Source organism: Ovis aries, chromosome 12 (assembly GCF_016772045.2).
Source record: "Ovis aries strain OAR_USU_Benz2616 breed Rambouillet chromosome 12, ARS-UI_Ramb_v3.0, whole genome shotgun sequence".
Lineage (NCBI taxonomy): Eukaryota > Metazoa > Chordata > Mammalia > Artiodactyla > Bovidae > Ovis > Ovis aries.
The window spans coordinates 29,955,403-29,982,315 of NC_056065.1; the positions used below are offsets into that span (position 1 = coordinate 29,955,403).

Below are 26,913 nucleotides of genomic sequence, written 5' to 3' on the forward strand. Positions count from 1 at the left end.
ATCTGATATAATAACACCTTTAGATACTGTCACTGATATAAAACACTGGTTCTCACTTTTCTAAACACACAATGGTATAATAATATTCAATCACTTCTATTCTTTATCAGTATATAAAAATTAAAATATCAATTAAAAATGAACATATCCTCCTCTTTAAATGCTTCTCACAGATACAACTTCAATATTTTTATTCAATAGTGGTGTGGTTTAAGAGATTTTTCATTCATGAGTCCAACAACAAACCACCTCAAAGGGAACTGACAGTCTATAAGCTCACAGTGCAAATAAAAGAATTCAGGAATGCAGCAACAGACATTTCTAAAATACAAAACAGATAAAATTCTTAGAAAATACATGCAATAAGCTCTGCTAAGCAGCTGGCCACAGAACTAGAAGATTTAGTAATTTTACTGATGATTTCCATGGCACTCCAGATGTTACCAAACTCAGCCTGAACTCTCAGCTTCGGATTTGTATTTTGCTTTTCTAGTTTCACTAATGATACAAACATGACTCAAATCCCTGAAGTGTTCATTACAGTCAAGGGCATACCCTATTACAAACTTTTCTGGAATTTCAAATCCAACAAAATCTGGTCTATAGCCAGTGCTTCGAGGGGTCTTTTTCACCAGCAAGCCAGCAACCTCAACCATCTTTGGATTATGCTGCTGGACCAAGGATAGCAAGATTTGCATTGTTTTGCCCATGTCAATTGTATCTTCAACAATCAAGACATTCTTTCCAGCTAAAGTTGAGCGATTATCTCCACCAGTGACTGTGATGGCACCTGTTGACTGGTCATTACAGTAGCTCTTAAAAAACCTAGTCTGATAAAATCTACAGTCATAGGAATGAACCTATCACTATTTCTGTTCAGCACTTTAATGTAGTCCAGCAGGTCCATAAAGAACGTATAGCTTGCCTTGAGCACACAGAGGGCCACGATGTGGTCGCCTCCCATATCCTCCATCACATCTCCGGCCAGCTTTTCCGTCCTGTCCAGAATGAGTCCATGAGGAATAAACATCTTTTCCAAATCCTCAGTATAATGGTTAGGTACACAAAATAGATCTAGGTCATAACCTGGCTCCTCATCACTAATCATGACGCAGGGGCTGCAGCGCGCCATAACGGAGTTGGCTGGTGCGCGGGCCAAGGGCAACCTGGCGAGGGGGCGGCGGGGCAGCGTAGGGGAGGCCAGAGGGCCCACCCGGCTCTCTTCCTAGTGTCTACTGTTTTCTGCTGGCTTAACTGTGGCCATCTTTATTATTTATGGGAATAAATTCATAGAAATATAACTAAAGGCATATGTCAACATTTTTCAGGCATTTGTCATTTTCTCAAATTATGAGCCAAAATATTTGCATAAATGTGTATTCTCCCAACTCTGTATTTGCTTTTTCTGAGCACCGCTGGGGATATTCCCTCCCTCATTGGGGTTTTGCGGTTTTAGAAAGTAATTGCTTTCCCTGTGCTATACGGTAAAAGAATATGGAAAATAACATATAAATGTGTGTGAATAACTGAGTCACTCTGGTAGACAGCAGTAATTAACACAACATTATAAACCAACTATAATTTTTTAAATAGTTGCTATTTCAAATCCTGAAAGATGATGCTGTGAAAGTGCTGCACTCAATATGCCAGCACATTTGGAAAACTCAGCAGTGGCCATAGGACTGGAAAAGGTCAGTTTTCATTCCAATCCCAGAGAAAGGCAATGCCAAAGAATGCTCAAACTACCTCACAAATGCACTCATCTCACACGCTAGTAAAGTAATGCTCAAAATTCTCCAAGCCAGGCTTCAGCAATGCATGAACCATGAACTTCCTGATGTTCAAGCTGGTTTGAGAAAAGGCAGAGGAACCAGAGATCAAACTGTCAACATCCACTGGATCATCGAAAAAGCAAGAGAGTTCCAGAAAAACATCTATTTCTGCTTTAGTGACTATGCCAAAGCCTTTGACTGTGTGGATCAAAATAAACTGTGGAAAATTCTGAGAGGGATGGGAATACCAGACCACCTGACCTGCCTCTTGAGAAATCTGTATGCAGGTCAGGAGGCAACAGTTAGAGCTGGACATGGAACAACAGACTGGTTCCAAATAGGAAAAGGAGTACGTCAAGGCTGTATATTGTCACCCTGCTTATTTAACTTCTATGCAGAGTACATCATGAGAAATGCTGGGCTGGAAGAAGCACAAGCTGGAATCAAGATTGCCGGGAGAAATCTCAATAACCTCAGATATGCAGATGACACCACCCTTATGGCAGAAAGTGAAGAGAAGCTAAAAAGCCTTTTGATGAAAGTGAAAGAGGAGAGTGAAAAAGTTGGCTTAAAGCTCAACATTCAGAAAACGAAGATCATGGCATCTGGTCCCATCACTTCATGGGAAATAGTTGGGGAAACAGTGTCAGACTTTATTTTTTTTGGGCTCCAAAGTCACTGCAGATGGTGATTACAGCCATGAAATTAAAAGACACTTACTCCTTGGAAGGAAAGTTATGATCAACCTAAATAGCTTATTCAAAAGCAGAGACATTACTTTGCCGACTAAGGTCCATCTAGTCAAGGCTATGGTTTTTCCTGTGGTCATGTATGGATGTGAGAGTTGGACTACGAAGAAGGCTGAGCGCCAAAGAATTGATGGTTTTGAACTGTGGTGTTGGAGAAGACTCTTGAGAGTCCCTTGGACTGCAAGGAGATCCAACCAGTCCATTCTGAAGGGGATCAATCCTGGGATTTCTTTGGAAGAAATGATGCTAAAGCTGAAGCTCCAGTACTTTGGCCACCTCATGCAAAGAGTTGACTCATTGGAAAAGACTCTGATGCTGGGGGGGATTGGGGGCAGGAGGAGAAGGGGACGACAGAGGATGAGATGGCTGGATGGCATCACTGACTCGATGGACATGAGTCTGGGTGAACTCCGGGAGTTGGTGATGGACAGGGAGGCCTGGTGTGCTACAATTCCTGGGGTCGCAAAGAGTCAGACACGACTGAGCGACTGAACTGAACTGAACTGAACTGAATCTAGCAACTTTCTCTGTCTCCAGTTTTTCCACATTTTCACCACCTATTTATTTTTTTAATCTCTTGCAATGTGACTTCTGGTCTCAGAGCTTTTCTAATACAAAAAAGTCTTTTCCAGACCTGATTCTTCTTGTTCCTTTGATTTATTTTCTTAATCTCTTGAGGCTCTGGAGCCTGGAGCTCTTGCAGCCTGGAGCCCTAAAGTTAAACCTTCTGCTCTGGGATTCCTCACTGGCAGCCTTTCTCAGTGAGCTTGAGATTCTGGACTTTGGGGGCAAACTTTAATACACCCCACATCCAGATGGATGGATGGATGGATGGATGGATCATAAACCTGTGTCCTCTCCTTAGGCTCTGGCTCTTCCTACACCTTCAGCCTTCCTGCTCAGACTACAAACACCTGTCTCCCTCTACCACCAATAGTTTCCTTCTCTGCTCCAGTTGGGGGTGACATCTCTAGGGATGGATCCCAGCTCACCTCTCTACCCAGAGACTCAATCCTGAGACCTGGACAATTTCTAAGTCTGCTGAATATCTTCTGGGTGTCTGCCCACTTCATCAACTCCTGTCGACAACCTTGATATCAAAGTCTCCCTCTTTCTCTAAGATCCTCTTCCTTATTTCTTCTACTTTTGTGTGTGGCTCAAGGGACCATGGCACACTTGACTCCTCTTCCCCTCTTGCTCTCTGTCTACCGCCTCCCGTCCACCAAGCCCCATAGAAGAACATCTTCCTGGTGGGTTTCTCCATCTGCAGCCCTCTTGCCAGTCTCACGGCCACTGCTTTAGCTCAGGCCTTCGTCTTCTCTTCTCTGGACAAACTCATTAATTTCTTTGCTACTGGTACCCTTCGCCTAACCTCTCCTTGCTCGAATTCAGCCCATACACTCAGTGGTTACCAAAGGCTCTTACCTGAGTCGCCTCCTTGAAGCATTTCTAATCATCTAAATTATCTGCTTAAGACTTGTCACTAGGCAGCAGCTCCTCACTAACCACAGAATACCCACCTCAACCTCTTCAGCCTATCTTATAAAAACACTTTCAGTTTTAGCTCTGGTCTTTACTCTTAGCCTAAACTCCCACCCCACCCAGCAAAGCTCAATCTGACACGGTCACTCACATATTACAGGAACGTGCCTTATTCTCCCCCATCTATACATCTTTGTTGATGTCATTCTTTCCAATTGATTTGCCATGCTTCAGGGACCAGATTAAATCTTACATCTTCCACAGAAACGGTCCTCATTCTTAAAAACATTAAGTGACCCTTTACCCTCTGAATTCTTATATCATTTACAAGTAACATACTTGAACATCCTTGTGTAGGTTTGTCTGGCACGGAGGAGGGTTCCTGAGATGAAGGTTGGAGGCTGGAGGGACTGGGATGAGCTAATCACTACACACTCCTAGTACTTACCACAAAATGCCTTAATAATGCTAATGTTTACTGGGCTTTTACATGAGAAAGCATATTGCATGCATTGCCTCATTTAATTTTCACAGTATATGAGGCAAACTGGTAGCTATATATGAGGGACTTAAGGGCTGTGGTCTAACTGGAAGCAGAAAATGCCAAGTAAACATGTTGTTTTTACTTACATTTTATACTGATTCAAGGTGGTTTTGGAGGATGCTGAGAGCAGTTATGGAAAAGAGGGATAAAATCTTCCCAGCCTACCACCGGGAGATTGAAACTGCTGATGTAGGAGTGATTCTTATGCTCATTACACAAATGAGAAATTGATGCTTAGAGAGGTGGAGTGACTTGCCCAGGGTCACACAGCTGACCCAGGTGGAGCTGGACCTTGAGCCCAGTCCTTGTGATGACAAAACCCAGGCTTTATAGCATCAGCATCATCGCAGTACAGCTTGTCTTACCAAAAGCTTCCCTCTTTTGGAGGTAGGATTTTGCTTTTTTTACAAAGTTATTTTTCCCAAATCAATTATCACAATGCCTACCATGCAGTTAGAGCCCAATGAGTATTGTTTGAATGGGCGAATAAATGAATAGGAAGTGAATGCAAGAGACAAAGCCATCATAGTAGCCTTTTTCTTTTTATACTCAGATTACTATCCGCAGAAAATCCAGTGATCCTCTTATGTCCAGAAACTCCCCTTGTCCCTCCTTGGGTGTAGAGTCTATGTTTGTCTGCATACATTGGTGTAAATACACTGGCTGGCCTGGCCAATGCTAAGATTTCCTGGATGAAGTAGTGTGGACATAACGATACTCATAGCTACTAGATAAGAAAACAACAGCATTTTCAAAAGCTAAGATTGTGGCATGACTCACAGCTATCAAGCATCCTTTATTTCTCTAAGGGAAGGAGCCATTTCCTGTAATTTTCAAAAAAACTTATAATAAAGAGAAGCCATGTATTTTTAAAAAGGCTACAACTGGCTCTTGTTTAGCAACTTTAATTATGTAGCTGTACAATTACTCCTTCAAGCATAACCTGGCGAGCTCTGTTGCTGAATATGATCTTTTACAACACTGGGCTGGATGTGTGCTGAAGTGTACTATCGATCTAGAATACAGTAAAATCTCGGGATTTTGTTATGGACTGAACTGTGGCCTTCTGAAATCCTTATATTGAAGTCCTAACCCCTGTACCTCAGAATGTGACTATTTGGAAATAGGGCCTTTAAAGAGATAATAAAGGTAAAATGAGGTTATATGGGTGGGCCCTAATCTATCATAACTGAAGTCTTTATAAGAAGAAGAGATGAAAACACAGACACAAGGACTTACCCAGTGATCAAGATTCCGCCTTCCAACACAGGGGGTGTGGGTTCAATCCCTGGTCAGGGAACTAAGACCCCACACGCCAAAAGGTGTGGCCAAAAATTAAAAGCACGTAAATAAAAAGTGTGCATATATGCACTTCCACTTACCACCTCTCTCTGCTTGACTCCCTCAAATTGTATGTAATCATTTTATATTGTTAAGTTAGTCATGTTCCCATTATGGCTTGCAATTGTAATTATCTTTTATTTTTTTTTGGTCTGGCTATTGATTGTGAAAACTATTAACATGTTATACTATTGTGGGGGCGGGGGGAAACCAGGGACATCCTTGGCAGTCCTGTGATTAACACTCATTTCCACTGCAGAATCTTCCTGCAATGTGGGAGACCTGAGTTCGATCCCTGGGTTGGGAAGATCCCCTGGAGAAGGGAAAGGTTACCCACTCCAGTATTCTGGCCTGGAGAATTCCATGGACTGTATAGTCTATGGGGTCACAAAGAGTTAGACATGACTGAGTGACTTTCACTTTCACTTTGAAGAAGTAGAGTTATAGTGGTTATGTTATGTGGCCAAGGTCTTGTACTCTGTATGTAGAAAAGCTGGGTCTTGAATTTAGGTATAGTCCATGGGGTTGCAAAGAGTCGGACACGAATGAGTGACTCTCACTTTCACTTTCCACTGTAGGCAGCACAAGTTTGATTCCTGGTGAGGGAACTAAGATCCCACATGCCATGTGGCCTAAATAAATAAAAATTTTAAAAAAACAGACAGAAGGAAGACTATCTGAAGACAGGGAGAAAGCAGTCTTCAGCTAACCTAAGGAGAGAGGCCTCAGGAGAAATAAACTTGCTAACACTTTGATCTTGGACTTCTAGCCTCCAGAATGGTGAGGAAATAAATTTCTGTTGTTTAAGCCACACCGTCTCTGGTACCTGGTTATGGCAGCCCTAACAAACTAATACAGATCTTAGGGTCTTGATGTGGGAAAAAACCTGGAGGCCATCCAGTCCATCCACCCTTACGAGTCTTGCTTTCACCACTTCACATGCCCCTCATCTTTCTAACAGTGTTTTCCTTTGAACAGGTCCTCTTTGAAGATCTCCTCACCTTCACAAGATGCTTATTTCATTTTAGGCAGCTTTGACTCACAGTGAGCTTTGCGGATGGAACAAAATCTTTGTCCATACTGAAGGCAGCTCTGCAAGTGTGCTATAACCAGCACAGAGCGGAGAACTGGCACAATTTCTTTGCAGGCTGGGTTCCCTGGGATGCAGACTCTGAAGTGGAGTTTAGGGAGCGGGATGTTTATAAAGGAGCATCCTCAAGATCAACACCTGTGGAAGAGAGGGGGCCAAAGCAGGAGTGGGCAGAGGGAGACGTGGCCCTGAGTACAGCCCCAACCACAGTCTTGCAGAACCCACAAGGGTCTCTGGCTTTGACTCATCATTGGATGTGGCCCCCTGGGTGGGGCTGTGACCTTGAGAGGCAGCTCTTGGAAGCTGAGGGCATTCCTGATGCAGAAGAGAGCTGTGTGCGGAAGAGCAGCCTCTCAGTCAAGGCCTAGCCTGTGGAATCTCTTTTCTGAGGATGAACAATGTGAGCCTGCCATGGAGTTTATGAAACAAACTCACTCATAGAGCTTCCCTGAGCAGCTATCTCTAGGACTCTTTATAGCCCAACTAGAACTGGAGCTGGGTCACCAAGTAATCTCAGCATAGCACCCCAGCAGCTGAAGCAACAAGTCTGGGCGGGCTCTGGAAGCACACCACTGTGTTTACCACAGAAGCCTGGGTTTACAAAGGACATTTGTATGGAAGCACATACCACTACTGACTTTTAATGACTGTCTGTGCATGCATGCCAAGTCACTTCGGTCGTGTCTGACTCTTTGCAACCCTATGAACTGAAGCCCACCAGTCTCCTCTGTTCATGGGGATTTTCCAGGCAAGAATACTGGACTGGGTTGCATGCCCTCCAAGGGATCTTCCCCACCCAGGGAATCGAACCCTCATCTCCTGCAGCTCCTGCATTGCGGGTGGATTCCTTACTGCTGAGCCACTAGGGAAGTCCTAATGACTGTCCACTGAAACCTTAATTTTTTTTAAAAATCTCTGCCTGCCCAGATCCAAAGGACCCGTGAGACTGGTTTTCTGAGAATAAAATTTAAAAAAATTTAAATTTTGTAACCTGTACCTGGTTCTTCCCTCATCCTCACCAAATGCCTCCCAAATAAAACTTCACTTGCACAAGAATTTTATTAGGCAGTGACTGGAGGGACTGTGCTAGACTGATTTCTTTAATCAGAGATCTGTATTGCAAAGGGCAATAAGTTCCATTTCATGAATTAGGAAAACATTTTCTTTGTCTGCAGTGTCAGAAGTCCTGGGAACATTTGTGTGAAAGTGATATGCTTTCGATTTATTCCTGTGATGATTCAGACTCTTACTGCCCAGTGTGAAAGACAGTGTTCCTGCAGAAATAGGAGAGGAGCCAAAGCAAACACTCCCAAACAGAATCAACCCAAATGACTGGAAGGAGGAAATAAGGGGAAAAAGAGAGCTGAGCATGTGGTGCAGAGTGGGACCATGCCCACAGAATCCTGGGCCTTCTGAGCATGTGCAAAGCAGGGAGGGGTGGTCTCTACCTGTTTCAGTCTACCACCCTGCACTTTGTTTTCAAGACACACATAGGGGTCTTTAAAGAAGATAAAACAATCCTATTAAATTCTAAAACCCCTGCCTCGCCCTGCCCTCCCTTCTCTTTGCTCTTCTCCTTTCCTGTAATCATAGGAACAGAGCAACAAAGACCTGGACTTAAAGCATTTATGCAGAGTCACCATCAGTCTACAGGTCGAAGCTAATTCCCATGGGCTCTGATGAAAAACGCTTTCTTTCTGTCTGCAGTCTTGATTGGTAGATAAGAGTTGGAAGGTTGGCTCTGCTTGGCAGGGGAATTGGTGGGCAAGGGGGAGGGTGGAAGCCCTGATTGGAGGAAAGATGAGGAGATGAGGGCCTGGCTCTGATTGGTAGGGGAGCCTGCCACTTGCAAACCCTTGACTGGTGGAGAGGAGAGAGGAGTCATGCTCTGATTGGCAGGGAGTTCTCCGGGTGTAAGCCATGTTTACCTCTGTGCCTCTGAGAACTGGTGTTGCCTGTTTCAAACCTCTTGTCCCCAATGCTCCATGTCTCCAGCATAGGGTCCACTCTGGAATCTGTCTGGGTGCTAATCCCTCCCCACCCTAGAGGGGTGCTGCTGAATCCTCGCCTGCCATGCTGCCAGCCTCCCCAAGGTGTAAGCAGGGCTGTCTCCAAGCCACCAACGCTGCACTTGTTTCAAGGGCAAGGGCCCAGCTTGCCCCCAATGATCAGTGTTGCAGAAAAGATGACAGGCATTAAAATGGCATGTCAGTAATTCTCTTTGAAACTTACTAGAAAATATGAGAAATAATGCACCTCACCTCCTTGTCCCCATCTGTAGATTTAGAAACATTACCGAAGAAAGCAAAAGGTTTTCTTCCCAGTGCCTGACTCCTCATTGGTTTAACTGACTGAGGACATGCATTAACAGCTACTGAAGACAGGCTTTGTGCCCTTCCCAGCCCCCACTTCCATCCCCTTCTCCAGCGGTCCATGTGTTTTCATGAGGTCTTCAGGCTTAGATTGGTGTACCCACTAAACATTCCTCCTTGTAATCATGTAAAGACAAGAGCTGATGTCTCAGAAAGGCATCTGGAAATTGAAAACTGGGCTTCTCTCCTTTTGAGGTCTTCTGAGGCTTCTCACTTCTCTCAGTTTACCCTTAATGGGAATAGTAAAACTTTTCTTTTCATTTTTACCAGAGTATTTCACAGAAGAACGAAAAAAAAACAAAAACAAAAACAAAAAAACCTATAGGTGACAAAGTAGGGGAAAACAATACTATTAGAAATAGGAGCTAGAATATTTAAGGAGGAAAGGGTGAGGTTGGGAGGGTCCTAACCCATAAGTAGCCCAAGAAAGAATGCAGTGGCTGACTGCACTTTCCACCTTGTAGCTAAGACAACACACAGAATGTGAGGTCATAGAAAGGTTGCTGTGGAAGTTTCCCCAGGGACACTGTCTCTGGGCCTCTGGGGGAGGGAAACACAGGCACTGGGCAGAGGTCTGTTGGCTGTGTGAGCACCTTCTGAACAAAGGCTTTTGCAGACAGGTACCTCTCATCTCAGGGCTTCCCTGGTGGCTCAGTTGGTAAAGGATCTGCCTGCAATGCAGGAGACCCCAGTTCGATTCCCAGGTTGGGAAGGTCCCCTGGAGAAGGCATAGGCTACCCACTCCAGTATTCTTGGGCTTCCCTTATGGCTTAGCTGGTAAAGAATCCAGCTGCAATGTGGGAGACCTGGGTTTGATCCCTGAGTTGGAAAGATCCCCTGGAGAAGGGAAAGGTTACCCACTCCAGTATTCTGGCCTGGAGAATTCAGGGGGTCATCTGAATTTAATGACCCCAGTTTTCAATTTCCAGATGCCTTTCTGAGACATCAGCTCTTGTCTTTACATGATTACAAGGAGGAATGTTTGGTGGGTACACCAATCTGACCCAGTCCATGGGGTCACAAAGAGTGGGACAAGACTCAGTGACTTTCACTTTCACTTTTTCGCCTCTCATCTCTTCCCACTCTGTCCTCATTCAGGCTTGCATTTGGGATTTTTGTTTTTTACCGTTTCAATGTTCAGTTCAGTTCAGTCGCTCAGTTGTGTCCGACTCTTTGTGACCCCAGGAATTGCAGCACGCCAGGCCTCCCTGTCCATCACCAACTCCCAGAGTTCACTCAGACTCACGTGCATCGAGTCAGTGATGCCATCCAGCCATCTCATCCTCTGTCGTCCCCTTCTCCTCCTGCCCCCAATCCCTCCCAGCATCAGAGTCTTTTCCAGTGAGTCAACTCTTTGCATGAGGTGGCCAAAGTACTGGAGTTTCAGCTTTAGCATCATTCCTTCCAAAGAACACCCAGGACTGATCTCCTTTAGAATGGACTGGTTGGATCTCCTTGCAGTCTAAGGGACTCTCAAGAGTCTTCTCCAACACCACAGTTCAAAAGCATCGATTCTTCGGTGCTCAGCCTTCTTCACAGTCCAACTCTCACATCCATACATGACTACTGGAAAAACCATAGCCTTGACTAGATGGACCTTTGTTGGCAAAGTAATGTCTCTGCTTTTGAATATGCTATCTAGGTTGGTCATAACTTTCCTTCCAAGGAGTAAGCGTCTTTTAATTTCATGGCTGCAATGAAGACCTACAAAATTTCAATGTTAGCCATATGAATTTATTGTTATTTAAATGATTGATCTCTTAAGTGTTTATGCCTTGCTAGACTGAATAGTAACTAAACAGACAGGGGAAACACACATACACACATGCTCAAAATGCATGATTTCTGAAATCCTGTTTATCTTTCATTGTTTTCCCCTCCCTTCTTACTGTTTTTTCCTCTGTCAAATCAAGGCCGCTTTGCAGACGGGTAGGCAGACATGGCATTTACTCTGTCCTATATCTGCTGTAGCCAGCAAGCTCTGGGGAGGGTGCTTCCCAGGCCGCACCAGGAGCGTAGCATCTGTGCACAGACTGTGGCTCTGCAGGGCCCGGCCTCGCCTGCTCCCCCACCCTCCCCTTCCTGTCCTTTTGCCAATTCATCACTCTGCACAGAAGGGAAGCGACCAGATGGATTTTGGCCACCGCTAATGTACTTCTATTTATGAGTAATCATTTTAAACAGAAAATGGAGTTTGCTGTCCTGAGAGAAGGTCAGACTGAAAAGACCAAAGCTCTCATCCTGAGAATCTTGTTTCACTGAGTGAAGACAAAAAGGTAGAGGGGCTAAAATGTAGTTGTTGGTGAAGAGTGGTGGCAGCCGAAAGCTAAGCCTATGGATACACCAAATGGAAAAGCCATCTTTTGTCATTAGAGGAGGAAATGAATAATTTAGTTTTGGCTAGGTACAACCACCCCACTCATATATCTGCAACAAGGGCTCAAGAAAAACTAGATGACCTAGGAGTTAAACAAAAGGAGCAGTAGAGACGATATCTTCTATTTGTGTTATTGCTGTTGTTCAGTCACTCAATCGTGTCTGACTCTTTGTGACCCCAAGGCAGCACACCAGGCTTCCCTGTCCTTCACTGTCTCCCGGAGCTTGCTCAAACTCATGTCCACTGAGTTGGTGATGCCATCCAACCATCTTGTCTTCTGTCGTTATTGGGCGGTGCCATCTGAAAACCAGGAGTCAAACACAATTCCGTGAATTCAGATTGTTGACAGTCACGAGCACCGTAGGACAAACATCACACAGATCCACATTCGGAAGGTTTTTCGCCTCAGGTAAAGTACTACATTACTTTTTTTGCATCACATTCTAAGCTCTGATTAAATTCTCATTTCTGTGTTAGACTGAAAGCACTTTAAACTAAGACTAAGTTTTGAGTACTACTTGTGTGTGCGTGCTCAGTTGTGTCCGGCTTGTTTGCAGCCCCACAGACTGTAGCCCACCAGGCTCCTCGGTCCATGGGGTTTTCCAGGCAAGAATACTGGAGTGGGTTGCCATTTCCTTCTCCAGGGGATCTTTTTGACCAACACATTCTGGCCACTTTCTACCCTTTTGTAGACAAACGTTGATTTTAATCACTGAGTTGATGTGCTGTCTTCTGTTTATACACCAAGACATGGCAGGTACTGAGGGAATCCAGAAAGGGGGGCTGAACGCTGCTCCCCAGAGCTCCTCGCGCCTAAGCCACTCTGCTTCTCTGGCTCTCGTGAGCCCCTCCCTCTCGTCCTCGGTGTCTGTGCTATGCTGTGGCACCGAAAGGGGTTGCCTTCATTTAGTAAACAAAAATATAGGATGCCCAGTTAAATTTGAATTTCAGATAAACAACAAACAATTGTGTCGTACAAATTTGTCTCATGCGATAACCGGCATCCTGTATTTTATCTGGCATCCCTAGGCTATGTTTAGATTGTCTGCCAGGAAAACCTCTGCCTTCTCAGTAGGGTCCCCTAGAGTCCATTACACAAGACCTGCACACCAACTTACCCATGCCTGTGGCCTGCAGTATATAGTAAATGCCTCTGCTGTTTTTTTCCCACATGTAAGACCCAGAAGGAAAGTTATGACCAACCTAGATAGCATATTGAAAAGCAGAGACATTACTTTGCCGACTAAGGTCCGTCTAGTCAAGGCTATGGTTTTCCAGTGGTCATGTATGGATGTGAGAGTTGGACTGTGAAGAAAGCTGAGCACTGAAGAATTGATGCTTTTGACTATGGTGTTGGAGAAGACTCTTGAGAGTCCCTTGGACTGCAAGGAGATCCAACCAGGCCATTCTAAAGGAGATCAGCCCTGGGTGTTCTTTGGGAGGACTGATGCTAAAGCTGAAACTCCAGTACTTTGGCCATCTCATGCGAAGAGTTGACTCATTGGAAAAGACTCTGATGCTGGGAGGGATTGGGGGCAGGAGGAGAAGGGGATGACAGAGGATGAGATGGCTGGATGGCATCACCGACTCGATGGACATGAGTTTGAGTGAACTCTGGGAGTTGGTGATGGTCAGGGAGGCCTGGCGTGCTGTGATTCATGGGGTCGCAAAGAGCTGGACACGACTGAGCGACTGAACTGAACTGAACTGAAGACCCAGAGTGGACTTCCCTGGTGGCTCAGTAGTAAAGAATCTGCCTGCCAATGCAGGAGTCACAGGTTCAATCCCTGAGTCAGGAAGATCCCCTGGAGAAGGAAACCCACTCTAACCCACTCTAGTATTCTTGCCTGGGAAATCCCATGGACAGAGGAGCCTGGCGGGCTACAGTCCATGGGGTCACAAAAGAGTCAGACATGACTGAGCAACTGAACAACAGCAAAGACCCAGAGGAATCGTGATCTAGGGTACAATAGTGATAGTGATCTAGGGTACAAAGTTGTAGGTAATAAAAAACAGTAGGAGGAGGATGCAGTGGCACCCCCAGGAGAAAGGCTCTGTAGATATTTCCAACTTCATGTTCATAAGTGGAGAGTCTTTGACTTATTCTCTTGATTTTGACCTTAAGGAAGTCACTGGAACTCCTTGGATTCCAGCTTCATTTCTGACACAACAATGCCCGCCTGATAACTCTAAAGGAACATGGTTTTAAAGAGCCAGGCAATACTTACATACAAGAGCTGTTGCATAGCTAGTTTTTCCTCTTCATTTGCAGGGAAGAGACACTTTCCAAGGTCACCAAGTGCCAGGGCTTCTGGAAATGGAGCATTGTTTGGGAGATGGATCTTAGTGATTCCAGACGTTTCTGCTCTCTGCTCTGGAGGCTCCGTTGTTTGGGGGACTGCGGCCTATGTGGTTTCTCTGATGTCTGCTCCACTTCTCCTCCTTCCTATTTGCCAGGGCTGGATGCAAAGTCTGGACCCCAAATTCTAAGGACCTGAGAGAGGATCTGCTCAGGCAGATACTATTAACTGAAACTCCCAATTCGATGTTGTTTTGGAGACTAGACATGTGTCCGAATCACTATCCTTCCTCATGTTCAGGCTTGAAGGAATGCATCAGGCTGGGGCACCAAGCCCCAGATCTAAAGAACTGCGGCCTGAGTTTCAGGATGATGGGACACAGCACTTAGCACTTTGTTGGGAAGGGACCACCTGGCAGTCTCTTCCTCCAAAGGGGCTTTGGGCACAGTGGGCACTTCAAGTCTCTGAGTGGATTTCCACCTCTTATCCTCACGCACAGCTTCAAAGAACCTCCGCCGACCCTGATGCCACCATTGCATTTATCCACCAAATACAGACTTCCAAGTGGTCCTTCCTCCATGATGGCAAATAGAAAACTTTGGTTATTCAAAAGATCATGAAGTTACGTTAGAAATACAGAGAAGAAGGGGCACTTCCCTGGTGGTGCGGTGGCTAAATGCTACACTTCCAGTGCAGGGGCCTTTGGGTTTCCCTGGTCAGGAAAGTAGATCTAACATGCCAGAACTAAAGATCACAGATCCTGTGTGCTGGGACCAAGACCTGGCACAGCCAAATAAATAAATAAAATACCTTAAAAAAAAAAAAAAGAAATATATAGAAGGCGAAGCTGACTAAACAGCTAGTTCCTGTGATCTCATTCATCATCCAGATTCCAACTGTGGGGACTGCCTTCCTTCTTTGCCTTTTATTTACCACTAAACTATCCTATATCCTAATCTCCTCTCTAGTGAAGGCTGAACTACTATTCCTATCTACATAATTTAGTTTTTTCAATCAAGAAAAAATGAAATTAAAGAAAAAGCAGACTGCCTATATTTATAGTTACTTTTAGCCTAAGTTCCTGTCTGGACCAGAAGCTTAGGCAAGGATTTTTTTTTTTTCTTCCTTGTTTAGTTTGTGCAGATCTTGTCAACCCCCCAATCTTGTACTTGGAAAATAACAACCAGCCATTTATGGGCTGTCATCATTCTGATGAATGATATGAGCCTTCTCTGTTCCCTAAGTGCATATCTTCTTCCTGACCCTTGATCCGAGGCAATTAAGAAAAGCAATACAATCACAAAACCTCACTCTTGATCAATGTATTCCAGCCAGAGGGAGATCAGGTTGTCCTTACAGAATACCTATAATTAGATTGGGTTTGAAATTTGGACTGCTGTATCAAGTAGAAAAAAAAAAAAAGCATAGTCTTTTTTCTATGCATTTTTTAAGCACAGAAAAAAAATCACTATCCCAACATTTCTGAAAGAGCCAGAGAGATCCAAAAGCTGTGAACAGACTTAGGACTGAAATCAAGGCATTTCGAACTAAGGACCTTATTGTGACACTTTCTAAGTAGCCAGTTGTGTAGTAGTTAGGTCTTGTACAAACAAGGGGTGGTACCTGGAAGTCACTAAAATTTTTGTGTAGCCCAAATAAGCAACAACAGTGAAAGGGAATAAAGTATTCTAATAGCAATGATTCCCTTACCACTCATGATACCTTGAGATACTGTGAAGCTACAAACTGAACTTCTTTTTTAATAACAGTTTTATTGAGGTATAATTTATGCACATAACTGCATCTATGTAAAGTGTACAATGCATTTTGAAAGATGTAGAAATCCATGAAACTATGACCACAATCAAGGTACATTTCTATCAATTTCAGAAGTTGCCCTGTGACCTTTATAATCCATCTTCCCACTATCCTTTGCCCCTCAAGGATCTGTTTCTGTCACTATGGGGTTAGTTTGCACTTTCTAAAATTTTATATAACCAGAAACATACAATATATAGTCTTTTCTTCCTGGCTTCTTTAACTCAGAATAGTTAGAGACTCAACCATGTTTGTTTATGTATCCATAGTTTGTTCTTTTTTATTGCTGAATAATATTCTATTGTGTTAGTGATGAACTACGGGGTGTTTCCATGTTTTGGCTATTACGGCTGCTATGGACTTTTGTCCATTTTATCTCTCTTAGGTAAGAACCTAGGTGTGGAGTTGCTGAGTCATGCAGAGATCTGTACTTAACTTTATAAGAAACTGCCAAGCTGTTTTCCAAATGGTTGGTACTGTTTCATATTCTCCCTAGTTGTGTATGTGAATTTGGTTGGTTCACATCCTCACCAACACTTGGCAGCAAGTGTGCACACATGCATGTGTGGTAAAATTTGTGTCACATAAAATTTGCCATTTTAACTATTTTTAAGTGTACAATTCAGCGGCAATAAGTATATTTGCAAAGTTGTGACGCCATCGCCACCAGTACCTTAAAAAAATTTTTTTTATCCTCCAAACAGAAACATTTAAGTTTTAGCTTTTACATTTAGACCCATAACTTTCCTTTCCCTCTTCCTTCAGCCCGTTAACCATTGTTCTACTTCCTGCCTCTTTGAACCTGTCTATTACAGATATTTAAGTCAAATCACACTATCTGTTCTTGCGTCTGGCTTATTTCACGACATGTTTCTGAGGTTTGTCCATGCCGTGTATGTACCATTTCATTCATCTTGTGGCTTTGATTTGCATTTCCCTGATGATCAGTGATGTTGAGCATCTTTTCATGTATTTATTGATCATTTGTAGATCTTCTTTGGAGAAATGTGTATTCAAGTCTCTTGCCCATTTTAAAATTGGGTTGCTTGTCTTTTTGTTGAACTGTCAATGACCTTTCTATATTCTGGATATTTAACCTTTACCAGATATCTGAACTGTACATATGTCTTCCCTTTCTGTGGGGTGTCTTTTCATTATCTTGATAATTTCCTTTGATGCACAAATTGAAAAACGTATTTTTTGAGGAAGTCCTATTTACCTGTTTTCTCTTTTGTAGCTTGTACTTTTGGTGTCATACCTAAGAATCCATTCCCAAATTCATCGTCATGGAGATGTACCTTATGCTGTATACACCCCTAAGAGTTTTGTGGGTTTAGCTCATATTTAGATTATCGATCCATTTTGGGATGATTTTTGTATATGTTGTGAGGCAGGGGTTCAATTTCTTTCTTTTGGGTGTGGAAATCCAGGTGTCCTGGAACTATTTCTTTCCTCACTGAATGAACCTGATGCCCTCATCATAAATTAACTGGGCAAAGAGGTACAGGCTTGTTTCTGGATTCTTAATTCTATTCCATTGGTCTATGAGTGAGTGAGTGAGTGAGTATGTGAAGGTCACTCATTTGTGTCCGACTCTTTGCAACCCCATGAACTATACAGTCCATTGAATTCTCTAGGCCAGAATACTGGAGTGGGTAGCCTTTCCCTTCTCCCGGGGATCTTCCCAACCCAGGGATCAAACCCAGGTCTCCCTCATTGCAGGTGGCTTCTTTACCAGCTGAGCCACGAGGGAGGCCCCCATTAGTCTATAGGTCTATCTTTATGCCAGCACCACACTGTTTTGGTTACTGAAGTTTTGCAGTGAGTTTTGAAATCGGGAAATGTGAGTCCTCCAACTTTGTCTCTTTTTTCAAGACTGTTTTGGCTTTTTGGGCCCCCTCGCAGTGCCATATAAATTTTATAATTGGCTTTTTACTTTGGCAAAATAGGCTCAAAATAGGGACTACATTCAATCTGTAGATCACTTTAGGTATTATTAACTTAATAATATTATCTCCCCATTCACCAATGATACCTTTCCATTTATATAGATATTATTTCATTTCTTTAATAATGTTTTGTAGTTTTCAATGTACAATTTTCTCTTTCTTGGTTAAATTTATTCCTAGGTATTTTATTCTTTCAGATTCCATTGCAAATGAAATTGCTGTCTTAATTTCCTTAAAGAATGTTGAATTTTGTCAAATGTTTTTTCTGCATCAGTTGGGATAATCATGAAGTTCTTTTTCGTTATCCTATCAATGTGATGAATTACATTGATTTTCTTAGGCTGAACCACCCTTGCATTCTTGGGGTAATGTCAGTCTTTTAATCATTCTAGCAGGCGTGTGGTGGTATCAGTTTTCATTTGCATCTTGATGACTAATGATATTCAGCAACTTCTCATGTGCTCATTGTGTATATATACACAATGCCTAATGTAAATAAATTTATCCAGTAAAGGCCTTGTATTCAGTACAGAAAGGGGTTTTCAAATGGGTTGTCATAATATTGAGTTGCATGAAATCTTTACATATTCTGAATACAAGGCCTTTACTTGATAAATTTATTGTGAGTTTCTGACCCCCCATCTTCAGCTTGTTTTTTCATTTTCCTAACCATGTTCAAAGAGCATGTATTTTTAACAGTCCAGCTGATCAGCTTTTTTTCCCCTTTTATGGTTTGTGTACTTTGTATTCTAAGAAATCTTTACTTACTCAAAGGTTGTGAAGATTTTGTTTTAGAAGTTTAATAGTTTTAGCTTTTGCATTTATATCCATTTATTTTAAAGTTAATTTTTGTTTTGTGTAAGGTAAAAGTTTAAGTTTATTCTCTAGTGAGACATAGAGTTGTTTCAGCATTATTTGTTGAAGACGTCCTTTCTCCTCTAACTGCCTTGGCACGGTAGATCACTTGAACACGTACACAGGGCTTTCCTTTTGCCAAACCACAGTTCTGATTATTGCAGCATTCAGTTTTGAAATCAAGAAGTTCAAGTCTACCAGTTTTGTTCTAACAAGTTCACCGCTATCTTCTAGGTCATACGCGTCTCCAAACATATTTTAAAATCAGCCTGTCCACTTCAAATTTTGATGGAATTCTAACAGGGCCAGTGTCAGGTCTATTAGTTCAGTTCAGTTCAGTCGCTCAGTCATGTCCAACTCTTTGTGACCCCATGAATCGTAGCACGCCAGGCCTCCTTGTCCATCTCCAACTCCCGGAGTTCACTCAAACTCATGTTCATGGAGTCAGTGATGCCATCCAGCCATCTCATCCTCTGTCATCCCCTTCTCCTCCTGCCCCCAATCCCTCCCAGCATCAGGGTCTTTTCCAATGAGTCACCTCTTCACATGAGGTGGCCAAAGTATTGGAGTTTCAGCTTTAGCATCATTCCTTTCAAAGAAATCCCAGGGCTGATCTCCTTTAGAATGGTCTGGTTGGATCTCCTTGCAGTCCAAGGGACTCTCAAGAGTCTTCTCCAACACCACAGTTCAAAAGCATCAATTCTTTGGCACTCAGCTTTCTTCACAGTCCAACTCTCACATCCATACATGACCACTGGAAAAACCATAGCCTTGACTAGATGGACCTTTGTTGGCAAAGTAATGTCTCTGCTTTTGAATATGGTATCTAGGTTGGTATCTAACTTTTTTTATTTAACTTTTCTTCCAAGGAGTAAGGGTCTTTTAATTTCATGGCTTCAGTCACCATCTGCAGTGATTTTGGAGCCCAGAAAAATAAAGTCTGACACTGTTTCCACATCTATTTCCCATGAAATGATGGGACCAGATGCCATGATCTTCGTTTTCTGAATGTTGAGCTTTAAGCCAACTTTTTCACTCTCCTCTTTCACTTTCATCAAGAGGCTTTGTAGTTCCTTTTCACTTTCTGCCATTAGGGTGGTGTCATCTGCATATCTGAGGTTATTGATATTTCTCCCGGCAATCTTGATTCCACTTGTGCTTCATCCAGCCCAGCATTTCTCATGATGTACTCTGCATATAAGTTAAATAAGCAGGGTGACAATACACAGCCTTGACGTACTCCTTTTCTTATTTGAAACCAGTCTGTTGTTCCATGTCCAGTTCTAACTGTTGCTTCGTGACCTGCATATAGGTTTCTCAAGAGGCCGGTCAGGTAGTCTGCTATTCCCATCTCTTTCAGAGTTTTCCACAGTTTATTGTGATCCACACAGTCAAAGGCTTTGGCATAGTCACTAAAGCAGAAATAGATGTTTTTCTGGAATTCTCTTGCTTTTTCAATGATCCAGCAGATGCTGGCAATTTGATCTCTGGTTCCTCTGCCTTTTCTAAAACCAGCTTGAACATCTGGAATTTCACGGTTCACTTATTGCTGAAGCCTGGCTTGGATAATTTTGAGCATTACTTTACTAGCATGTGACATGAGTACAATTGTGCAGTAGCTTGAGCATTCTTTGGCATTGCCTTTCTTTGGGATTGGAACGAAAACTGACCTTTTCCAGTCCTGTGGCCACTGCTGAGTTTTCCAAATGTGCTGGCATATTGAGTGCAGCACTTTCACAGCACCATCTTTCAGGATTTGAAATAGCTGCACTGGAATTCCATCACTTCCACTAGCTTTGTTCGTAGTGATTCTTTCTAAGGCCCACTTCACTTCACATTCCAGGATGTCTGGCTCTAGGTGAGTGATCACACCATCGTGATTATCTTGGTCTTGAAGCTCTTTTATGTACAGTTCTGTGTCTTCTTGCCACCTCTTCTTAATATCTTCTGCTTCTGTTAGGTCCAGACCATTTCTGTCCTTTATGGAGCCCATCTTTGCCTGAAATGTTCCCTTGGTATCTCTAATTTTCTTGAAGAGATCTCTAGTCTTTCCCATTCTATTGTTTTCCTCTATTTCTTGGCATTGATTGCTGAGGAAGGCTTTCTTATCTCTCCTTGCTATTCTTTGGAATTCTGTATTCAGATGGTTATTTCTTTCCTTTTCTCCTTTGCTTTCACTTCTCTCTTTTCACAGCTATTTGTAAGGCCTCCTCAGACAGCCATTTTGCTTTTTTGCATTTCTTTTCCATGGGGATGGTGTTGATACCTGTGTCCTGTACTATATTACGAACCTCTATTCAGAGTTCATCAGGCACTCTATCAGATCTAGTCCCTTAAATCTATTTCTCACTTCCACTGTATAATCATAAGGGATTTGATTTAGGTCACACGTGAATGGTCTAGTGGTTTTCCCTACTTTCTTAAATTTAAGTCTGAATTTGGCAATAAGGAGTTCATGATATGAGCCAAGGTCAGCTCCTGCTCTTGTTTTTGGTGACTGTATAGAGCTTCTCCATCTTTGGTTGCAAAGAATATAATCAATCTGATTTCACTGTTGACCATCTGGTGATGTCCATGTGTAGAGTCTTCTCTTGTGTTGTTGGAAGAGGGTGTTTGCTATGACCAGTGTGTTCTCTTGGCAAAACTTTATTAGCCTTTGCCCTGCTTCATTCCATTACTCCAAAGCCAAATTTGCCTTTTACCCCAGGTGTTTCTTGATTTTCTACTTTTGCATTCCAGTCAGGTCTATGGATCAGTATTATTTTCATTAAATGAATTAGGAAGTCCAGTTTCTCCTTCTGAAAGAGTGTTTTGTTAGATAGGTGCTATTTCTTACTTACATGACTGCTAGAATTTACTGGAGAAGCATCTAGATACGCAGTTCTGTGAGAAAGTTTTTCATGGTGCTATTTAGTGCTATTCAGACTTTAGAATTTGAAGAAGGCTCCTGCCAAGAAGCTTTTTACTCTTTGAAAGCCCATCCACTATTAATGCCACAAATGCTAACAAGAAGCAAAAAGTAGTAGTTACCAGGATTTTGCCTGGAGAAGATTCCTGTCTATCAAGGTGCTATGCAGGTGGGCTAGACAGAACTTTATTTTTACTCCTAATGCCTGATACATGATAGAAAGGAATGAACTTAAGCTTCCACCTCCATGAGTCGCAGTATTCTGTTTCTTCATTCTCCCTTCCCTTTCACAAATATATTTACCTTGCCAGATGCTAACTTCTTTAAGCTGGTACCATTTCTTGTTTTGAGAGCCCCAGCACCCAGCTCAGTGCCAGGTAAACTGTAGGCATTCCAGTTTGTCAAGGTACAGATAACAATTAACACTGTCACTCATGGTACTGCAGTGTTTTTGGAGCAACAGGCAAGAGATTGAGTTTAGGACTTAACTCTTCCTAGGACTGCGAAGAAGAGATGCCTAGTAGCCTCCACCAAGAGACTGAAATGCTACCAGAATTCCTTAAAAAAAATTCTTTAGCACATAAGGCTTACCAATTTATCCTTGAGTTTATTAAAATATCAGCGGGCACCAGAATTTGTATCATAAACCTTAGATCACTCTTACTCTTTTTGAAGATGGAAGCAACATAATAGAAGTGAATTTATAATGGATTCTGAAATTACAAGGCCTGATTTAAGGGATGTATGCTTACTGATCTAAGCATCAAATGAATAAATGTGCAAAATCTATGTACACTTCATAAGTAAGTATACAAGTGTACTGAAAACGTTGGTTAGTTGTGTCCGACACTTTTGTGACCCCATGGGCTGTAGCCCACCAGGCTCCTCTGTCCATGGAATTTTCCAGGCAAGAATACTGGAGTGGGTTGTCATTCCCTTCTCCAGAGGATCTTTCTGACAGAGACTGAACCCGCATCTCCTGCATTGGCAGGCGGATTCTTTACCACTGTGCCACAAGGGTAAGTTAATATGAACTCAGCCCACAGAAATGAATAGAGTTATACAGGTCACGTTAGTGGGAACACAAACATTTAGTCTCTCTCTGGATTGGGGTTAAATGCCACAAAGTCAGCTTCAGCAATACAAGTACTAGGTAAAAGATTTATTTTTTCTTTTCCCAATCTTCCCTCTTCATTTCTCAATTCCTATCCCTTTCTCCACCTTACCATTTCAGCAAGACCCAATTCACATCTGTCCTTTCAAAACAAAGCCTACCTCCAAATTTTAAATCCTCTTAGCATAATACACAAATTCACAACTCAATATAGTAAACCTCCCAGAGAGATTTGATTTTTAAATCTGAAGGAATGAATTTTTACAGTGAATTTCAGTGGCTGTTTCAGGCAGATGGGGAGATGTTTTAGAAGTACTGGAGCATTACGTAGGGACCAATTAGACTACCCAAAGTAATCTACTTTCGGGGCCAGAGACCAACTTCTGAAATTACTTTACTTTCACTTTAAATAAAGCGGTTTTTCTCAGTACCCAAGAGGTTCAAATAAACTCTCTGAGACATTTTGTTGGTGTAGATTTTAAATTACAAGCTTGATCTGTTACCCCCAAATACAGTTTTTAAGGAAGATTAGTTACAAATCGTTGTCAGTACTTTCCAATGACAGGAAAAAATTACATGATAGTAAAACTGGATGAATTTTTTATGTGAGAGATAACAATTCTCCCATCACCAGATGGAATTACTCCAATTCATGCAATAAATGACCATTACATTTTTAAAAGCTGCCCTAGTTTTCTAGGTGAGATTTCATGCCTATTTTAAATCAAGACCTCAGTATGCTCTTGAGCTCAGCTCCCTCTCCATGGGACACAGTGAGGACAAGCGTGGCTTTCCTGAGATGCAGCTGCCTCCAGGGACCAAAGCGTCATCTCAGGCCTTTCCCCTCAGTGTGAAGGCACCCAGGAAATCCTCAGTTTCAGAAGCAATGGCCCTGCTGGCCAATGTAATACTACAGATTATTTAGAACTTCAATAGTGATCGAAAAAAGGAACAGGAAGGAAATTTTGACTTATCTTGACATAAAACCGGCAGAAATCAGCATTGCCAAATTTCTATAACTAGAAATCATGAGGGTAAAACAGAAGAGGTTCGTCTATGTTGGGGATACCCACACAGTAGACTTTGTGAATGTCTCTTACAGGACCACATAAGATAGTACCATCAGCATTTTATATATTTACATACAAGTTGAATACAAATTCTTAAAATTTATCATAGAACATTAAAATAATCTTCTAATAAAATCAGCCTTAAGTATAAGGAATCTAGATTTCAGTATCTTGTACACTTCTAAATAAATATCTTTGATCTATAATCCTTGAAAATATTATAGTTTATGGTGGCATGATAGAGACAAGTCAAACAGTATTATAAGTAAAAATAAAACATCAATTTAAAAATAAGCCTAAAACCACACTGAGTTGAAATTATAGAAAATCAAAACACTAAGTATACAGTAATTAAATATCAGGTATAACCAAATACGTGCTAAACGACACAATTTCAACTTCTATAAAAAGCCCTTTAAAAATCATAAGTCTAAATAAATAAGCTGAAACATGAGGGAATGTACTGTACCAGCCAGTAACAACTAGTAAGAAAATTCTCTTTTTCTTTCAAATGATCCTAGTGGAAAAACATGAAATAATGATCACTGCTAGAAAACTATAATCCATGTGTTTTGTTTCTTTTAGAATGCTATCGATGAGATAAAAAAGTTAAAGAAAGGCTTCCTAATCGTTAGATCACTGTACTTTAGGAAAGGAAAACTGACAGATTTAAATAAAAATCAGACATTTGTCTATTTAAGATATGATTGAATTTTCATCTAATGACCCCATATTAGGTCTGAATTAAGCCCATGATATGAATGCACATTCAAGCATCTGAATGTCTGATCTGTTAATACTGAATTATATATGATGATTTAATTTCATTCATTAAAGTATTAGTTTATTTTACCTAAGACCAGGATCAAAACATCTAGAGCAGGAACTAATATCTTATTTATCTTTGCAGAAGGGGTCTTAGATTCTCAGAACATAAGAGGTGCTCAATAGGTCTTTACTGAATTGAGCTGAATCCGGCATTCATTACAGGAAGCATTGAATCCATGATGAAACTGGTTGCCTGAGACTCAGAGGGAGCTATTCAGTTTTATCTCTAGGCCTGTGATGAACTTCTGGCTAGTTAACCAACTTAAGTGTCACTGTATCTGTCATAGTTTCTCAATTCAGGGCCAAGATTTCTATAATTAATCTGTTCCACAGTTAAGCCTTCTTGAAAGTTTTGTGCCTGCACATTTGTAGTCATGTTGAAAGAATATTCTTCGTTATTTTATGTTGGGTTTTTGCTTATGATAACTGTCTGAAATACACACATACACACACACAAAAAAAACCATTTCGCAAGTGGAAAACAGAATCTGGAAAGAGTGCACAAAGCCTAAATTATATAGCTCCCAACGTGAACTAAAAAAGACACTGAAACCATAAGGAAACGCCTTCTCATTACACACAAACTTATTGCAGGATGGCTGGAAGCAATGTCTTTGGACCAACAATTGTAAATCAACAGTGTCCTTTAACCATTAGCTTAGCGAAGTGAAGAAGTCGCTCAGTCGTGTCTGACTCTTTGCAACCCCATGGACTGTAGCCTACCAGGCTTCTCTGTCCATCGGATTTTCCAGGCAAGGGTACTGGAGTGGGTTGCCATTTCCTCCTCCAGGAGATCTTCCCGACCCAGGGATTGAACCCGAGTCTCCCGCATTGTAGGCCGATGCTTTACCATCTGAGCCACCAGGGAAGTCAACCATTAGCTTGAAGGTAGCCAAAAATGGTTTGGCTCCAGCACTGCCCTGTCTAATTCTGCTCAGTGTAGCTCATTACACTAGGAAGCAGCGAGGGGGAGGTGGACATGCTGTTCAAAGACCATTCCCTCCATCCACAGTGCTCAGATCAATATCGCTTCATTATGTGATTATTCTGAGAGCTCCTCTGGATTGCCATTTACAGTTGCTGTTTCTGATGTTTGTTGTTCCTCTGTGGGGAGGCGGCGGGGGGGCGGGGGGCGGCGCATGTTACAGAACTCCTGAAATAAAAGCTGCTTAGAAAGTCTCCCTCTGTGATGCTCACTGCCAGCATGCCTGTCCCTCGTGAACGCTTGCTAGGAGAGGTAGATCCAGTGTTTAAGTTCCGCTATTCCCTGTAGTAACTTAGTGTAATAGAAGTCCATGTTGTCTGCAAAGTCTGTACAAACGGGTGACTCCATGTCACCGAAAGTGCAGTATAACGCAGTTCCTCCCACACTAAGCAAAACCGTCACTATGCACAGCAAGACCAGTAAAATACAGGAACCACCTCCAACTTCATCTGCAAACAGGAAAACAGAGTAAGGTTAAGCTGACACAAGAATCAAATTCTAGTATCTTGCCTCACCGATTAAGATAACCAGATGTTTGTAATATTAGTCCTCTATGGATGGTCCCTGTTAGAAAGCTAGTGTACCAATGACTGTACGAGGACCTGTTACCATAAAAATAGACACTTGTGGAACTTGTGAATGCTAAAATTAAAACTAGTTCATTTATCCAACGGATGTAACCACTTCCATAAAAAAAGAAGAAAAAATCTGGCAGTACATCTCAGATCAAACACATGTGGTTAAGGATGTTTTTAGAAACAGGATTATGTAATTGTATTCTCCTTTGACTGACATATTTAGTCTAGTAGCTCTTCATAGTTAATTGACTTTAAGAGATTTAATAGTTTATACTTAGTATACTTTTTATACATACAAATAAAAAGGACTGTATCATTTGTGCTGTGTTTCTTAGTTTTTTTGGGGGGTTTGGTCAGTTCAATACTTTTATCATCTTTTCTGTTTTTGCCATGATTCCCACTCACCCTCTTATCTTTGTTAGCAATCTATTTTATGTATTTTTTCAGCTATTTCTTTATCATATATATATATATAAACATTTAGATACAATTTATTTTAAAACATCTATTTTGTTTTATTTGTCTACACGCACTGACACTGTTTAGAGCTGTGCTGTCCAACATGGAGGCCAAGAAGTACAGGTGGCTACTGAGCAAAGTTATATGACTTAGTCTAAGATGAGATGGTTCCTAAAGGAACTAGGGACTGTCAGTTCTAAATCCAGGGTTCCTCCTACTAGCCAACAATTCAGTACCAATTGGCACAAAGAACTGAGCACTTTATCTGGAGAAGACTATGATAGTTACAAGCAAGGTTCAGAGGTAAAAATGAGGAGTGAGA

General features: G+C 42.0%; 1 protein-coding gene and 1 pseudogene across 7 annotated transcripts in view; both read right to left on the minus strand.

Annotated features, from left to right (window-relative positions):
* Nucleotides 1–346: 346 nt before the first annotated feature.
* LOC105607265 (hypoxanthine-guanine phosphoribosyltransferase-like) lies at nt 347–1,132 on the minus strand (annotated as a pseudogene).
* A 22,000-nt stretch (nt 1,133–23,132) lies between these two features.
* Nucleotides 23,133–26,913, minus strand: part of CNST (consortin, connexin sorting protein) — an 88,790-nt gene continuing 85,009 nt past the window's right edge. For all 7 annotated transcript variants that reach the window (XM_015099185.4, XM_060396385.1, XM_060396387.1 and 4 more), the window contains one exon: nt 23,133–26,003. In XM_015099185.4, the coding sequence (XP_014954671.2) occupies nt 25,798–26,003 (206 nt within the window). In that variant the 3' untranslated portion in view covers nt 23,133–25,797. The remainder of the gene's footprint in view (nt 26,004–26,913) is intronic.